Source organism: Apteryx mantelli, chromosome 7 (assembly GCF_036417845.1).
Source record: "Apteryx mantelli isolate bAptMan1 chromosome 7, bAptMan1.hap1, whole genome shotgun sequence".
Lineage (NCBI taxonomy): Eukaryota > Metazoa > Chordata > Aves > Apterygiformes > Apterygidae > Apteryx > Apteryx mantelli.
Genome location: NC_089984.1, coordinates 24,250,272 through 24,268,375, shown reverse-complemented (window position 1 = coordinate 24,268,375; position 18,104 = coordinate 24,250,272). Strand labels below are relative to the sequence as shown.

The 18,104-nt window shown below is 42.8% G+C and overlaps 1 protein-coding gene across 4 annotated transcripts in view; it reads left to right on the top strand.

Moving 5' to 3' along the window:
- Positions 1 to 2,069: 2,069 nt before the first annotated feature.
- VSTM4 (V-set and transmembrane domain containing 4) overlaps positions 2,070 to 18,104 on the top strand; it is a 41,332-nt gene continuing 25,297 nt past the window's right edge. For 2 of the 4 annotated variants that reach the window (XM_067300024.1, XM_067300022.1), the window contains exons 1-4: positions 2,070 to 2,154; positions 7,626 to 8,024; positions 15,630 to 15,698; positions 17,157 to 17,264. In XM_067300024.1, the coding sequence (XP_067156125.1) occupies positions 2,100 to 2,154; positions 7,626 to 8,024; positions 15,630 to 15,698; positions 17,157 to 17,264 (631 nt within the window). In that variant the 5' untranslated portion in view covers positions 2,070 to 2,099. The remainder of the gene's footprint in view (positions 2,155 to 7,625; positions 8,025 to 15,629; positions 15,699 to 17,156; positions 17,265 to 18,104) is intronic. The other 2 variants (XM_067300025.1, XM_067300023.1) reach the window with 1 other exon arrangement.

The window sequence follows — 18,104 nt, the reverse complement described above, 5'->3', positions numbered from 1 at the left end:
AAATTTAAAAGAAATGTCCCTTTAAAAATTAGGAACACTATTGCATTATGTTAATAAAGGTCTTCTCATCAGGATAGAAACCAACTAAATAATTTTATAGGAAACAGAGAGTCCACAGCACACAGGAAACTGTCAAAGGTGCAGAGATCACAAGCTGCAAAACGGGAAGAATACTTTCTCAGTGAATTGTTAGGCACATACAACTGGAGGAGTCCACCTGGGCCACTGACTGTAGTCTCCTATCACAGGCAAAAACATCATATTAAGCCTCCCCATCAGTTGATCAAGCCCTGTCCCCAAACTCCTTGGGATTGCCAATGCAATTAAAGGAACTGTTAATGTCATTGGTAACTAGAGTGGCTACAAAGACACAAATATTAATTCTGTTTCTCATGGTACATCTTTAAGCTCTATAGGGCCCAGGCACTCACCGAAGAGATTAGGCAGTCCTTACTGATACCTTTACATCAGTATTTTGTGCATACCATTAAAAGATTAGTAGACTGAAGGAATTCATAAGAAAGACATGAGGTGAGGCATGACTGGACCTAACAGAATTATGTAAGAAGGGCTAAGAAGTCCATCCATGCAAAAACAGTCATCCTTGGTTTACCTCTCAGGCAGCACAAGGATTTCCTGACCTAGAACTTCCACCATGCATGTTCTATGCATAATACAGACCCATAATTCTCTTACGAGGAATGTTTGTTTGCTCTACTGACACAAAAGTCTGTCCCTGATGTAAAAGAATAGCACAATGGCCCAAACAAACCATGCAGCCATGAGGTCCTGTTCCGAGCACCTTTGTTCCCGTCCCTGTCTATCAATGGCAGTGCTCAGTTTCATAAGGTTCAGACTAAGGATATGATAAATTTTCTGTGACATATAAAAACAGACATGTATTATCCTGCCTCAGGGATTACTGGGAGAGGCGTGGAGCAGCTAGATCAGTACTAATTGCCCTATCCAGGGAAGCAAGAATGCCAATGAGTTTGTATCATCCATACTTCAGGCAAGATGAGCACTAAAATCAAGCATAATCCCACATAATTGTTAGTAAAAGCATTAAGCCCATGTCTCTGGAGATTGGTGGGTTTCAAATGATAAACTCCAGGAGGAGCAAAGGGGAAGGGCAGCAGTAGGCTCCCAGGTAGGATGATCCCCCTTCCCCATGAGAAATTTTAGCCGAACCGCTTATGCTGTGGAGAGGCAGTGTTCAGAAACCCCACGGGATGATGGTTCTGGATTAGGAGGGTTAGTAAAGTGGTGATTATGGTGAGGGTGACTGTCGGTGGCCAGTAGTTGTGAAGTCACAGTACAGAGGGCAAAATCCTCCCAAAACCAGAGCATTGCATGTAACGTCCCAGCACAGGTGCCTGAATAGCCTGCAGCATCCATCCCTACAACCACCGAGGGGTCACTCCTGTCTCCTTGTCCCCAGGCTGCCTCCGGAAAAGCCCACGGAAACAGAGATGGCCATTAACAAGAACTGCATGGAAATGGCAATCCTGCTCCAGTTAAGGAGTGGGACGAGGGGAACAGGCATGGGCACATGAAGAATTTCAAACATCTCCAGGAAAGGGGACGGAAGCATGACACAGCCTTCCCATCCCACCACCACGACCAGACAGCCCTGGCTGCAGGCCTCTCTGCCACCCATAAAGGGACTTTCCACGCCTAGAGAGGGAAGCATCCTCTTACGATCCTCACAGACCGGTGTCCTTTGGGCAGCGTGAGCGGTGCACAGGGGGAGTTAGAGCAGCTACAGACAGAGCAATCCCCAGCCCTGGCGCCACCCTGGCCACCCGGGCCCTCTGCGGGGAAGGGGCCACAGGCCTGAGCACAGTGGGGAGAAAAAAAAGGGGAAGAAGGCGAGAAAAAGAGGAGGAGAGTGGAATAGGGGGCAGGACGGTGGGAAGAGCAGGGAGGGAAGGAAGAAAGCAGAAAAAAAAAGGAGGAGAAAGGGGAGGAGATGAAAGGCGAGGGGAGAAGGGAGGATCGGGCGGGAGGAGGAGAGAGGCCGGGGGAGGAGAGGACGGAGGCAGCTCGGCAGAGGGACGGGACGGGACGGGACGGGACGGGACGGGACCCCCCGGGCCATGCGCCTCCTGGCCGCGACGCTGGCCGCCCTCCTGGCCACGGCCCCGGCCCCAGGTAAGCGGCGCCGCGGGCAGCCCCGTCCCGGCCGCCGGGCGGCCCCCCTTCCCCTTCCCCTTCCCCTTCCCCGTCCCCTGTGCCTTGCACCGCGCCGCTTTGGCTGCCGGCTCCCCGGGCCCCGCGGTGTGCTGCAGCCCGCCGCCCCGCGCCTCGCCTCGCCTCGGAGCAGGCTCGGGGCTGCTCGCCGCCTTCGCTCCGCGGCCGCGCAGGGCGGGCGGGGGGACTCCGCAGGGCTCCGCGCTGGCGGCGAGCCGGGACTGCGGGGCTCCGCCGCGCCCGCGCCGCGACCAGCCGCTCCCGCCCCGCCGGCCCCCGGGCCGTGTCGGCAGCGCTTGCAACACACCCTTCCCTTCAGGAGCCGGGGGAAACCTTTCCTCCACGTCCCTCCTTCACCCCGCGGGACAATGCTTAGCTGCTCCGTGCAACTGCTAGCGAAGTTGAGGCAAAGGGGGATTGGGCATAATTTCTTCACGGGTGCCTAGATCCCATAGGCATCTCGTGGATGCCTAGGTCACCTGCAAATCCCCCCCCCACTAAGACCTTTATGTTTCCAAAATATCAAAGGCCCATTGGCCAGTGTTGTGTTCTGCAGCTTCAAAACGGACACAGAGTCCAGATCTGAACATCAAGGCACAGTGAGGGTTGGGGTGTGTGTGAGGGGGTGCCTGTTCATTCATGGTTAATAGAAGAATTGGATCTGGCTCTCTCCATCAAAGGGGCAGGAGGTGGTGGAGGCAGAGGTCTGGTTCAAGCCCATCTTCAGTGAACGGAGAAGCTTTCTCAGAGAAGGAGCCTATGACTGTGAAAGTTGCAGACACATCCATTCAGCTGAAAACAGCTGGCTGCTTTTGGTGATCTTTCTAGCCAGCTCCTAATTATTTTCATTTAAACAAAGAGTTTTGCTTCTTCCTGGCTCATCTGCTCTTCTTACTTTTTAACTGCTGGAAAGTCATAATAAAGCAGGCCTTGACAGTAACATTGTTCCACAGAACAAACTACACACAGATAAAAGCCACCCCCCATATGCTTCTGGTCATGCAAATCCAAGATTAGAAGATAACTACACTGATGGCATGTCTCTCCCATCCCTTAGCTATCACAGCAGGGGCTGAGAATAAAAGTCCTCTCTGCAACTCAAAAGCTGGCTTGAAGACCCTGCCTGGCAGTCTCCATGGAGGAAGAGGGGCCTATAAGCCTGAACCCAGATTGCAAGCAGTAGGGCACAAGAGCAACTCTCCTCATGTGTGTATCCCCACTGAAATAGCTGTGGTTCATGCACATGAACACAGTGACCCCAAAACTTCCAGTCGAACCTAAGGACCCAGCAATAACTGTTGGGTAACTGCTGCTGTTCCAGCACAGACAGTGGGGATAGCCCTGGTGCAGACAGGTTTCTGGCTGCGGAAAATGGAAGGCTTTAACTCCTGACAGTTGCAGTGAAACAGTTTTGCAATGTAATATGGCAGACAACAGGGTCCAGACCTAGCTAATATATGAAATTGAACCAGTATAAGCAGAAGTTGACTATTTTCACAATAGGATTTTTCAAAACAGGGTTTAGTTTTAGCACTTCCTCTGATACCCTTCCCTAACTTCCAACAGCATGGCAGGTACCACAGAAACAAACAGCTAAAACCCTGGGATGAAGACAATTAAATGAGTTGGTTGCAAATATGAGAGAGACGCATGTTTGATGATTAAGCACACTGCAAAGGAATCCTCAAGTCTTTGACTCACTCTCCTCCCCTTTTCTATAAATAGCTTCCCTTTTCAAGCAGAAGCAAGACTAAACTCTTGTGGTGAGCTCCACCTGAACTGCAACGTCATCCATGCTATCCTGGGAAGGCAGGAGAATAAAAACAGTGATTCCTTGCTTGAGGCAGCAGTCTGAAGTCTAGAAATTCAGTGCTGTGTTGGCACATAAGCCTGTTCTCAAGTTGTGGAGGAGTCTCCTGTCTTGGCAAGAAGCCCATTACATGATTAAACCTCATGTTGGGGCTGAGCCAAAGGCAGCTAAAGACAGAAGAAACATTTCCACTAGTGTCCAGGAACCCTCACTGAGGCTCTTCCTTTCCACATAAGAGGTAGAAGACCTGTTCCTCCACCACTGTTACTGTCCAAAGGCAGTAGTGGGAGGATAGAGTCAAACGGACACCGTTTTTCTGTTTTATACAAAGCATCACCCGACCCTGCTCAGCATAAGATGGGATGAGATAGTGGTAAAAGCATCAGGAAATATCCAAAGCTGCACTCATACAGCTGCACTGATGGGGACCACAGAAGGAAGACAGCACATGCATTTCTCCTGATGAGACAGACCTTCAAGCAACTGGCCCTCTGGAATAAATGGGTTTCCCTACATGAAGGATGCAGAATTTGGTATTTTCTTACAAAAAGGCACATCCCTGGAAGAAAAGTAGAAGTCCTAGGTATAAGATAGCAATGTTTATATGAGTGTAAACAACGCCAAAGGGATCAGATACTCCACAAACCATGCTTCTCTACCGTCTTGCAGAAGCTTCCATCATCAATGTGTCTGAACTCCTCTGTATGTTCTCTTGGGTACTTTTTGGCAAAATGTTCTGCCTAGGTTTGAATTAAGCAATGGTGCTTTTGTCTTTTATTTTGGGATACTGTTCCACTATCAGTCCTAGCCAGCTTTTTCAAACAAGAAGTTTGCATGTCAAGAAAATGACATAATTGTTTTTCTTGAAAGTTTTCATGACATGTTCAGAATTTCAGTAGAAAAACTTGTGTTTTTCATTTACTCAAACCACATTTTTATAAAAGATTTATTAAACATTTATAACAAAAAAATCATGAGAATCCCCAAAGTTTTAAAATCCTAAATGAAACTTATTTCTTATTTTCTGACCAGTACAGCTTCAAAATTCAATCTTATTTTGATGGCAGAGGCAGCCACCTTATCTTCACATCTGCCTGTAAAGCATCAAGGTCATGTAACTCCAGCAAGTAATAACTGAAGTCTCAGGGCTGGGAAGCTTTTGGTGATATTCAGCCTTAACTTTTAATTTCAACATCCTGTTCTACTTGTGTGCTTTCTACAATCCAAAATAATCTTCTGCTTTGGGACTCACACGAATTGTACACAGAAACACACACCATGCACAGATAATTACATCAATAATCTAGACCATTCCTACCAGTGTTTTCTTGAGGAAATTTTAAAAAGAAAACCATTCCTCATAAAACATATTTCATTTTTTCCTTCATAAAAAAAAATAGTGATTACTTGGAAAAAGTACACCAATGAGTAGAGTTTTCTATTGAAGTGACCCAAAATAATTACTATAGTATTAATTTTTAGAGGGTTCTTCTCTCAAAGAACTGCAATGTAACTTCTTTAATTTAGTGCACTTACTTTAAGTAAAGTGATGCAATTTATCACTCCATTGCACAGCTTCACTGGAGCCATAAAACCAGCACCTCTGCCTCCAATACTCCTTCAGAAATGCATGGAAATATTTTACTTGCTTATTTTGAAGATAAGTATATGTTTGTGTTTCAGGAGCTGACGTCAGACAAGAGTTTCTGCCAAAATGCTCATCCCCTTTGTTAACATGTTCCTAGCTGATGTACTGGAAAAGCATTCAGAAATGAAAAATCTGTTCTCCCAGATTTGTAATTCTCATTAGTATTTGAGCACAGTGTACTCACATAACAGGAAGCTTAATATTCACATTTTAGAGGGCATTTCATGCTTTGCAGAGTGTATTGTGGGGAGCCCTTGGTCACTGTTGAAATACGGTTCTCTCTAGTGCATGCCAGCAGACCGTAGATTACACATTACAAGCAATTTAGGGAACACATTGCCACAATATACCATTGGTCAAAAATAGATCAGTCTTTGATATGACTAATAAGAACACTCTTAATGTACATTAGGTAGGAAATAAAAGAGTGTTGATTCTCATACCTCAGAAAATCAGTCAAGCATAAATCAGCTAGGTCAGGAAAGAAAAATCTTTCTGTAACACACAGATATAGACTTCTTTCAGCCTTCATCTATACTGGCTATTGTTAGAAATATAGCAGAGAGACAAACAACTGATCTAAGATAGCTTCATGATGCAGAACAGAAAAAAAAGTCAGAAATGAATGGAAAAATGGGATAACCATTTAGTCCGATATAATCTCATGTCATATTTTGTCAGGTGCACAATGTCAGATTAAATTGAATTTGTAGTCAGAAGGACTAATCTGACAGATTTAATCCAGGCTTCAGATAATCCTTTGATTATAACAAGGAGAATATTACTTGAAACAGATGAAACAGGGAACTGTAAAGTAAGGAGTTGATTTGGGAGAGATAGGGAGGTTAGTAGAGAAAACCATCCTTCAGGGATCCATCTGGGGAACAGTATCATTTAAGGTTTGCACTAATGAAAATAAACATGAGCATGCACACTGAAGGTAGGTGACCTTATCAGGTCACCCTAAAATTGGAATAGCATGTAGGAAAAACTGAGGACCAAGTAACAAAAGTGGAAAGGAACTTAGTAAGGCTAAGTCATGCACCTGGGGGATTAGTAAGAATTTCTTTGATAAACCAGGAACTGAACCATAAATGACAAAGGAGGAAAAACACCCAAGTATATTATTTAATTATAAACTGACATGCAATTCCATACGAAAAAATCATGAAAAGGAAAACTTAACTCTGGGATATATCAGGCAAGGTATTTCTAGTCAAATCTAGGAAGTATCATGTCCATTTCACAGGACACTGAAGAGCTTATTTCTGTCTGTAATTCCTGCCACCCACATTAAAATAAATAAATAAACAAACAAAACTCAACCTGGAACCAATGCAGAAAAGGCCTATTAAGAAGAGTGGGGAAGTGGAGAGCCTAATTTACTGCAGGAGACTAACAGAGCTTGGCTTCTTTAACTCAGCAAAATGAAGGCTGAGAGACCAGATGATTTTTTTCTATATGGAGTCAGGAAGCAAGTGCCAAAGAGAAAAACACTATTTAAACTTAAAGGATAAAGTTGGCACAGGAACAAATGGGCATAAACTGGCTATTAAAACAATTCAGACAGGAAATTATTACAAAGATTCAAGTCACTAGCAGAGTCGGATCACGGAAGAACCTTCCAAAAGCCATTCTGGGCTCTGTTACTCCAAGCTAGTTTTAGACGAAGCTTGTTCAGACTGAGGAAAGATTATGTGATGTCAGGTCTATGACAGCAGGGACATGTTCATTTCAGTCCTATCTTAATAATTAGAGAAAGGATAGCAGAGCAGACTCCTTGAAGAAGGGCCTTACACAATCCTTACCATTCACAGAGGGGCAAAAGGTGTCAGGTTCTAACAGCTTATTAAATTGTCACGCAACGCACTGATGCGGCCAGTTTATCTGTCGTGGACTTACATGCTGGGACAGATTACCATGCTTTTGTGCTGGCATGGAGGATTCTCATGATCCCTATTCTTTCCTTTGCAGATATTTGTGAGGCTTTAAATGTGACGGTCTCTCCAGGACCAACAGTGCGATATGCTGAGGGAGATAATGCTACCCTTTACTGTCACATTTCTCAGAAGAGAAAGACAGACAATTTGCTGGCTGTGCGGTGGGTCTTCGCTGTATCACCTACCCAGGAGTACCTGATGATCAAAATGACTAAGTTTGGGTCTGTCCAGTATTATGGAAATTACAGCCACCATTTTCACAAGCAAAGACTTCGTCTTCTTAAAGAAAAACATGGAACTATGTACAAATTTCTTATTCTAAGCCTTCAGCAAACAGATCAAGGACATTACATATGCAAAGTCCAGGAAATTGGCAAGCACAGGAATAAGTGGACAGCATGGTCAAACGGCACAGCAGCTACCGAAATAAAAGGTGAGAAATCACTGATTTCAATTCAAAATTTTTCTTTTCCCATGACCTCTTTTTTTCCCTCTGTGTCAAGTTCACCCATAAGACACTTGAAGTCAGGTTATTTTTAACTGTTATCTGTGAATCTGAGAAGAAAATCAAATACTCAGCTTCTTTATACACATTACAATTTAAACATTATTCAGTCCCTAATAAAAAGTAAAGAAGTGACAAGACTAGTAGATTTCTAGAAGATAGCCTATTTCTCTTGCCTTTTACCAGAAAGGCAGTAATTAGTACTCTTATATTCAACTACAGGTCTCCAGAATGATGCTAGTGGGAATATGAGTAAAAACTTCTTCACTGTGAGGGTGACAGAGTCCTGGAACAGGTTGCCCAGAGAGGTTGTGGAGTCTCCTTCTCTGGAGATATTCAAAACCCGCCTGGATGCAATCCTGTGCAATGTGCTCTAGGTGACCCTGCTTGAGCAGGGGGGTTGGCCTAGATGATCTCCAGAGGTCCCTTCCAACCTCAGCGATTCTGTGATTCTGTGAATCTATGTAATAAACAAATGTCATTACTATTTAAATACAAAGCGACAGAAGCAGAGAGAAATTAACTTATTTTCCAAAGAATATGCAGTGGGTCATCCAGAAATAGAAGCTTTATATTTTAGATCTATGTTTTGCCTCTCAGTATGCTCATTGCTTTTACTTCTAGTCTAGAAGTAATTTGTGAGTAGCATTCCTAGTATCACTTCTGTACTTTTGTTTGTACCACTGTAGTCAGAAAGCAGAGCTGGAAAAGCAGTCACCAGCCTGTTTGTTTTGAACTTTAGATAAACAAATGACCAGAGAAGAATGAGGGCTTCTAAACCATAAATCCCAACTTGGAAATGCGCCTTCTCTTTGAGATGGGTCAGCTCAAATCTAATGCTACCACATCCACACGTTCAGAGATAGCTAAAACTGGATTTTAGAGAACAGACTCCTTTGAAGAGATAGCTGTGCTCAGCATCTGTACTGTTAGCACTAGCTGGCAAACAAGCCTTCTGCTTGTGATTTTATAAACAGAAGAGTTGGTTTCCCACAGGGCCTACTCTAAAGATAATGCAGGAAAGCAAGTGTGACCGCTTGGTCTGTGGATCTGGAAATTCAGAGGTCATTCAAATTGAAATTCAAATATTCAGAGGTTCATCCAGCAATCACAGAAAAACTTGTGGGAGGAAACTGTACTTCACTTCATGAAGTTTCCTCCATTGGTTTTGATGCTAAATTTATTGCTGAGTTTAGAACACAAAGGTTATTCCAAATGCTGGAAGATCCTGTTTATCTAACTTATGTTTTGGGGTAAATGGCCCTAGCTCCACTGACTGCAGGCCTTTTCAAGATAAATTCAGACACATATTTATGCAGTCTAAAATCAAAGCACATTCCCTCAAGTGCTAACTTCACTGGTGTCATTAGGGTTTTTGTATCCCTTTTGGATTATATACACATCAGGGAGACACAGGTTACTGTAAAAGATGACCTTTGAGAATGAATGATCTACTCTGGATAGCTCTCAGATGTCACAAGCTTTTGCTTTGATCTATCAGAGATGCAGGAGTATATGAAAAACAGAATATAACAAAAGATAAATAGCAGCTTCATTTTGACCAGCAATGTTTAAAACTGCCTTGATAAATCATGGCATTAACATAACGTAATTAGCTGCTTATTAGTAGTGATGATGAAAGATACTAATAATAGAGAGCTGAAGTTCAGTTTGGATTAGTAGCAAAGAGCATGGATCAGCTATAAACAACAACAACAAAAAATCCTAATCTAAACTATTTGATTTTATTGTGTCTGCAAAACTTGTCTGGGAAGCCTCTGAGACATTCAAACAGGATTTCCTCTGCTTCCTGTTTGCAGACAGCCAGAAATTATGCAATAAAGCTCTGTCCCCCCCTGCCTGCCTCCCCCAGAAAAGAGTCCATCCCTCTGGCACCCAGACAACAGCTCTGTATCAGCTACGCTTCTTTGCACAGAAGATCAGGGAAGTGGGACTTTACTGAAAACTTCATCAAATTTCATTAGACTCCTAAATACAAATCACCGGAGCATTCAGTACCATGGATCAGAAATGTAATCGGGCAGTAGAATCTCATCAATAATCCATAACCTGGTATCCTAAAAAACTAAAGCCTACCTGATCACACTACCAATTAGTCCCCACCCTTCTGAATCCATGGGCCGATTTTAAGCAGATGTGACAGAAGCATAAAGGTCTTAAAGATGCTAAATTTGTACAAGTCATGTGAAATTGGCTCATGGGGGAGGGAAAGGGAGATAAGATTCCCATTAACTCCCTCACTGGGGGAAAGCTGTGAGCAAAGCAGGTAACTGTTGTTCTTGATCTGCCATGTGACAGGTGACCTCCCATGTCACAGTCAGTACTTAGGGCTCCTTGACATGTCACAAGAGGAGAAGGCCAGTACTAAGGTTACTGTGGAGGGGGGAAGTCACTAGGATATGGGACACAGTATTCATTAGCTTCACATTTCAAAGAACAATTTCTGGTTAGATTTTTGTTGTTGTTTTCACTCTTGTTTTTAAAGGGGGAGGAGTAAGAGCACTAGAGCTCAATATCTCCTGAACTCAGCCATTTTCCATCTCTGGAGAGCATTAAGTTTTACAAGCACTGACCCCATGTTGGGTGGCTGGAGCCAAGACACTGTGGTTAGTCTCTTAACCACATAGGGATATGAAATGAAACTTTATTGTACACATGATTTAGACCTGCAGACTTTGGGCATTAGCCTGCTTGATGCTCAGCAGAAGTTCTTCCCTGCTGTTCATGCTCTTAGCCAGGAACTGGCTCCTCTCCCTATCTCTTTCCCTTTCTCCTCTCTGCATTTGGCCAACTGGAGAGATACAGGAAAGTCAGGAAGGAACTGGGAAGAAGGAGGACTGATCAGTCCATCTGCCTCAGCTTCACATCTTTGGGAAGGGGCAAAATGGCAGCTGATGAAGGGGAGGAAAGCTGGGGCTGTAGTCTCAATCCCCAAAGAACTAGTGGTGCAAATGCAATGCTGGAGGGAAAAGGGGAAGAGAGGCTGAGCCTAAGAGGTGGTGTTACTTCCTACGACATCTGGAACGGGTGAGCAGGGTTAAGTGCTTGGCGCACTGAAGCTTGCAGGCCTACCAGCAGGACTAGAAGGCCACCATACAATCCCAAAGTCTCCTCAGTGGTGGCCTACACATTCACCTCCATCCCAGGCTATCACCTCAGAGAGCACCTTGCTCCAAGCACTGACCTCCTCTCTTCTTCCAAGACCCAGGGCTTCTACTTCCCATGTTGAAGCACACTCGACACTCGCTTCTGTCCCCTCCAGAGGATGCAGTCCTAGCTTCTGTCCTCCCTTCACACACTGCTGGCTCTAGGCAACTGCCTGTTTTACCTGAAGCAACAGAATTCCCATTGGAAAGCCAGGCTCACCACTGCAACTACCCAACAAAAGAGAAGGCTGGATGCCACTGTAAGATGTCAGGAAAATAGACAAAGAGCACAGAGAAGTGAGATTTAAGTACCAGTTTGGGGAAAGAAATTCTGAAGATAACTTGAGGAAAGGGAGCCGAGAGAGGGCCAGATCTGGTGCTAGGAGACAGAGAGAAGCAGTGAAGAAGGAAAGGACTGCTTCATCTAGGGGCTTACACTTATTGACATTTCCCCTCATATCCTCTGCAGCAAACCAGGTAGCCATCTCCAAAAGTAGCACACCAAAAGATAAAGTGGATAACTAGCACATTTCTTGCATGAGGATTTGCAAAATAGACTGATAGATACACTGAAGGAGTGCAGAACAAGTAGCAGGCTCCAGGGGAAAAAAGAAAAAAAGAGAGCAAATCAGAAGCAGGGTCACATTTTATTCTTTATTCAGCCAATTTTGTGTTTTATTTTTTTTCCTGCTCATTTCATAAGCCAGATGAGCAATTTAAAGAGTTTTTTTTCATACACTGAACAACAGAATTTCCTAAATGCCTGTAGTGAAACATATGGATTTATCTAGAGTGCTTGGAAAAGGAATGACATGTTCCAGGTAAGTGGCAGCAGAATAAAAGGCGATCTAAAATTCCTTTCCTCCTTCCCTCCATTGCAAAAAGTCACTGCATCATTCATAGCTGCACAGGTTGATAGCTGGGGGGGGGGGGAGGGGGGGTGTTTCAAATCAATGGTTATTGCAAAGAAGAAAAATGGTAAGTCTACAGTTCAGCCCTTAAATACTTAATTATTTCTTGTTTTCCTGATTTTTAATGCTATTCATGAATACAGAATCAGGGTGGGGACTTGAGACTCATAAATTTGCCTTTCTGAAAGTGTCTGGACAGCTGCATTGCTTTCCTCTGCTTCAAACGTAACCCAAAGCCGAGCAGGAAACTTGAGATAAGAGAGGAAGGCAGGACCACCTGTAGACTAAACATACTGACGCAACACCCTGTGGCGATCTGAGGCAGACCTTCGTAAGAAGGGGTATTTCACCTGGATTTAGAATTAGAATAAAGATGCTAGAAGACATCTGAAAAATTACATATATTTAAAGGCCAAAGCAACTTTTTTACTGCTAAAAGGCACTCTATTGGAAACAAAGAACTGCCTTAGCTAGCAGTAAGTTAATGCACTATAAGTATAAAGGACTTACTATGCATGGGAGGGAAGGCAACTCTTTTCACAGTTGTGGTAAAGTCAACAGTTTCCTCAATGGTAATACTTGGGCTTTTCAAGGAAAATTTCCTCCACATTCTGTATTTTACATTATGATTATTGCACTCTTTATTGCAAAGGAATTTAGTTACATTACAGTTAGATCCAGGATTAAAAAAAAGGTGTAATATGACTTGCCTGAAGCATGTGGATACTTAAATTATATACTTCTGCTTTATCAAATAAGGTAACAGTGTTCTAAAACAACACAGATGCTGTCTTATCTAGCATTTTGTTTCAATTAATATGTCTGAAGTTACATCCAAAACCAAGATGGTATCTTTATGCTAAAGCACCAAACGAATTTCTTACAAGTTTGCACATCAAGTGGGTGCAGAAGTAGCATTTAGGTCCCTTTTTTGGTTCACACAGGAGGAGGAGATCACTGTAAGTTAGAAAATTCCAGAGGGAATGGAGAAGGAAGTGTCATTCTGCCTCTTCAAAATCTGAGTACTTGCATGGGAAAGAGAAAAAACTGGCGCAGGTCAGTATGTAGCCTTTGCCAACCACAAAGCATAGCACTATTCCAAGCAAAAGAACTTGCTAAATTATGGCTGGGTTTCTGCTATTTACCGCTGTTAGCTTATGTCCAGCTTTTGTTATTTGCTAGCAAGTTTGTTGGTGTGAATTTGTGTGGGCCATGAAGAAGTTGCAAATGCATTTTTTGCAACATATATAATTTTTTTCCACAACTCCTATATGTCTATCTATAAATAAGTAGAGATGATCGCAACAATCTGTTTATTGGGAAGTTTAAGCGTCAAGAGTTTTCCTGTAGAACAAATTCTGAATTCCATGAAATATTAGTAGCATGTGACAATCTCCAATGGTAAAAAAGTTGCAAAGTACAGGAATGCAAGTTTTTTTTCAAAATGAACAAATGCCTTTTTTTTGAGGGAAGGTATTCCAAAATGCTTGACAAAAATCTTCGTGCGATTTTTTTTGTAACAAACAAGTAGATTTGTTAAAATATTCAGGGTGAACTTCCCTTCACTACTAAATAGCTGATTTCATTATTCCTGAAAGTAGTTCTATATCCCCTGTGTTAAGTCCATACATCACATCCCTTCAGGACCCTCCTTAATTATTTCCCCTTCCAGTAAGACACTGGTTCTTTAGTGGTTTGCCATGTGAACATCTCTTGGAGGTTCAGACCTCATTGGCAAGCTGGAGAACATCGCCAGACTCCTATTCCACTGCAATGATTGCTAGCAAAAAAAGAGAAAAAGTCAGTGGGTAAACATAAGTCTAATCTGATGTCATCAAACAAGGTCAGCAGGCATAAACAATCTGACTGGGAAAAGCAGAGAGGGTTTTGAACAGTGATCTGGCAGTCACAGCATTTGGATCCCAATTCTAGGTTGCAAAACTGTTATGACATTGACATTCATCCATTTGCCTATAGCTCTGTCATCTGCTCCACTATGTAAAACAGAGAGGGCGACCCTGTGCAAAAAACTGCAGCTATTTTCTGTCTTTGAATGAGAATGCAGTCATTCAGTCAGCCATTCTTCTCAGCTATAAAGTTGAGCTGGTAGTACTTGAGGTTATGCAGTCTTTCTTCTAATACATTAGGGGAAAAAAAAAAGTCATAGCAAGAGGAATTACTCCAGCTGAGAACTTAAGCTATATAGCACACAACAGTCAATGGCCATTGATGCAGCAGTGACAGAGCAGTTGACATTAGTCAAGATGTTCAGCCTGGCCTGTTTAGATCCTAGGTCTTAACCAAGGACACTGAGCTTAAGTAGATGTGTTCTGTTTCCCAGCTTGAATATGCACTTCCTGAAGCATTTTTGACAAGCCATATTTTTCTTGCAGATAGGCAGGTATCACATCCACACATCTTTAAAAGGAGTGACATGAAAGGGCAGAACATATAAGCCAGCTTTTGAGGGAAGAAACAACAACAAAAAAACTCAGGAGCAGAACTCTCACTTCGATGTATTATATGGATACTACTGTGGGAACTACAGTTCAGTTCAACCTGTCAAGGGCCATCCACGAGAGCTTTGAAAGGAAGATAAGCTGGACAAAATTAGGGGCCTACAGAATCAGTCCTGAAGTTGGGGAAACACTATCATGATTGCAGGGACTACTTTAGTGCCAAACATAGCTAGAATGACTTCACTTTTAAAAAAACCTGTGCCTAGTGTGGTTGGCTCCAAGTCAGTTCTCAGGAAGCCTTCAGTCGGGTTACTGCTCTTCCACTTTTTTTCTCACCCCCTAAGAGTTTTAGAGAAATAGATTACAGTGCTAAAAAGCCTCTTTAATATGTGTAATTACAGGGAAAAATAAATTCCCGTTCTCTTGAGCAAGAGCTGTTCAGCCATTCTCTCAAAAGTAGTCCATTTTGTGATAGGGATGCAAATTACAGCCACAGAGCCAGAAGTTCTGGGTAACTGAGAACAGAGAGTCAGAATAAAAACAGTAACATACAGCATTAATGGCAGCTTCTTCCCTGTGATGCTCAGACTTTCCCCACAAAGCTGTTATAGACCTGAAAATCACACAGGCACCCTACTCTAAAGCCTTTACTCTTCTAAAGTGTGTTTCTATCCTCTTTTTGTATTTCACTGCATTTAACTTTCCAAGATTGAAGAGTCACACACTGCATCTTCCCAGAATAAGATGCCAACAGAAATGCAGTCTTGTGAGCTATATGGCACTCCTGGCCAAACCAGATGAGATTTGCTGGCAGACACTTCTATAATGACATTTTATAATCAAAGCGTTTTGCCGAAAGGTAATTACCCATGAGATAAAGTAAGATCTTGGTGCACTGAAGTCCAAGGCAGAGCTACCATTTACTTCAAGAGGTCCCAACATTTTATGCCATGTATTTTCTGTCATCATGTCTTCCTTGTTTTTTCTTTTTCCCAGTGATTTCACCAAGAGCTTCAGATGATCCCACTTTCAAGAAAAACCATGAAGCTTGGAAGTTTTTTGAAGGTAAAGATGTAAAGATCCACCTAGCATTACTGGTTGCACACAAGACAGATGTTAGTTCAGTCCAAAACTACAGTACAACTAAAGTGTCCCAATCAGGCCCAGTTTTGCTAGTTCCTGTACAAACTCAGGCCTTGCCTCAGAAAGCATTTGACAAAGTACAAAGAGTGTTGGAGAAAAAAGAATATAAGGCTTCCGCTGCAGTTTCTCATACATGCATTAAGGTCAATGGGGAAATAACCCTTGTCTGGCTAATAGTGCAATGCAGACCCTTATCCACAAAGGTGCTGAGCACGTCTGAAGCACTCCGTGCTCCCAGTAGCCTTAGAAACTGCTCACTGAACACAATCAGCACTGCAAGAGCATCTTTAAGCTCCCTTGAGTTTCAAGGCAAGCAGTATTTTTAGATTAGTGAACATCTGTTACAGGAGACTGAAATGCAGAACCTGCCCTCAGATGGGATTCCCTCCTCCCCCTGCCCCAATCTGAAGTGCCAGCACAGCTGGTTGCAGTCACCCCACTGCCCTGCTTGCCAGGTGGGAGAATTCACTTGTAGGCTTGCCTTGACTCTGTGGGAAGCCTGGCTGTTTAGACCACAGTTTACAAACTATATTGTTTTACTGTCGTAAAGAGAGAGAGGTTGTAAATAAAACACAGAACTGTAGGTCAGGGGTCTAGTTCCAGCATTGCTGTTTTCTACAACACCACTTGACCTCTGAGGCTTAGTTTCTTCTTCGTAAAGCAGGGAAGAAGCCAGTATACCTCCCTAAGGATATTTCAAGACATTAATGGGTAGAGCATCCTTAAACAGAGTACTCTATTTAGAGTTCTAGAAAAGACAGAAATAAGTCATTAAAAATTTCTTCTCCTTCTGTATAAAATATTCTCTCTTGATCTGCAGTGGTGAAACTGCTGTCAGCTTCAGGGGTAATGTGTTAGGCTCCTGACTGAAAGCCATAAAAGGAGGATACTGAGGCTGTAGGTTGAAAAAGGGAAGAAAAAAAAGGAAAAGGAAAAAAAAATCAAGCCAGTGCTGCTGCCAGAAGAAGCAGTCACAGCCTTCCTTTCTCCTTCCCCAGCCACTCAGCACTTCCAGATCTTCCCCCCGCCCTCCCTTTTTATTTTTTATAAAACAGCACAGCTGTTTGAACTGGGGAAATGATCCAGCTGAAGCTCTTTTGCTTTTTTGATAGCCCCACCAAAAAAACAAAGATCAGCTCTCCCCTCCCCACCAAGCTCCCCTGGAACTACACCTATTAGCATTTTTGAAGACTTTACCCAAATTTTAAACTGAGCAGGACAGCATATGAAAGTTTCAAGAGGGTTAAATGACTTTTGAAATGTTACCCTAAATCTTTTGGGCAGAGGTCTATTTAGGTCCTGCACACAAAACTTTTTCCTGTCCTGTAAGCATGAAGCATACAGCCACAACATTGAGTCTAATCTGTGCTTGGCTTTCAGATCTGTATGTGTATGCAGTGTTTGTGTGTTCAATAGGAATCATCAGCGTCCTCCTTTTTACACTTGTCATTCTCTGTCAATCACTTCTAAACAAGAGGAGATCCACAGGTAAGTGAAATGTAATTCTTGCTGACTGTGGGACTCTTGCCAGAGAGGGAGAAGGGGAAAAGGAGAACGCAGCAAATGCAGGAAGGAAAAATATCTCCTTGCCTCGATTTTAAATAAAAGCAACAAAATTATTGGTAGGAAAGATCATTTAATTTCTGCCAGGAAAATGGATTTTTTCCTCCACAGAATAATTAAACAAAGCACTTTGCTTCTTTTGAATAGCTATTTCATTTTCAAAACCTTTCAGCTTTTCATAAACGTAAACCCAAGATTGTTGGAACATTTTTCAAAGACAGGTGATGTATCATTAAATTGAATTCTGACCAGATATAGTTAACATTTTGCATGAGTGTCATATATTCTGCAGACATGTTTAGAGGGGCTTCAAAGAGGTTTGCTTCTATTATGTTTTCTTACTCCTTCTTGAATAGCTGTCAATATTCTGGGGGAAGTTGGGGGGGAGGGAGGGAGCTATTACCTCTCTCATTTATGGCATTCTTTGGGCCTAAAGTATCATCTCATGATTCAGATGTGCATTTTCATAATAATATTTCAAGATCAAGGATTACCATTTCAATCTTCTCTTCCTCAGAGAGGGTTTTTCAAAGAGGCTCAAACTGCATGGAAGCAGCCCTGTTCTAATCAAAAGTGTTATTTCAGACCCATGAAGTAACCAGCACAAACCCTACTTTCATTTCAGTTTAAGAGTGGTTCATGTGAAGACATCACATGTAATTAAACACTGTGAGGATAAGCTATCAGCATGCGTAGCAGCCAGCTTGTTCCAAGATGGTTCTTACAGAGATGGTACTTACATTTTCTCCTAACAGAAGGTTTGAA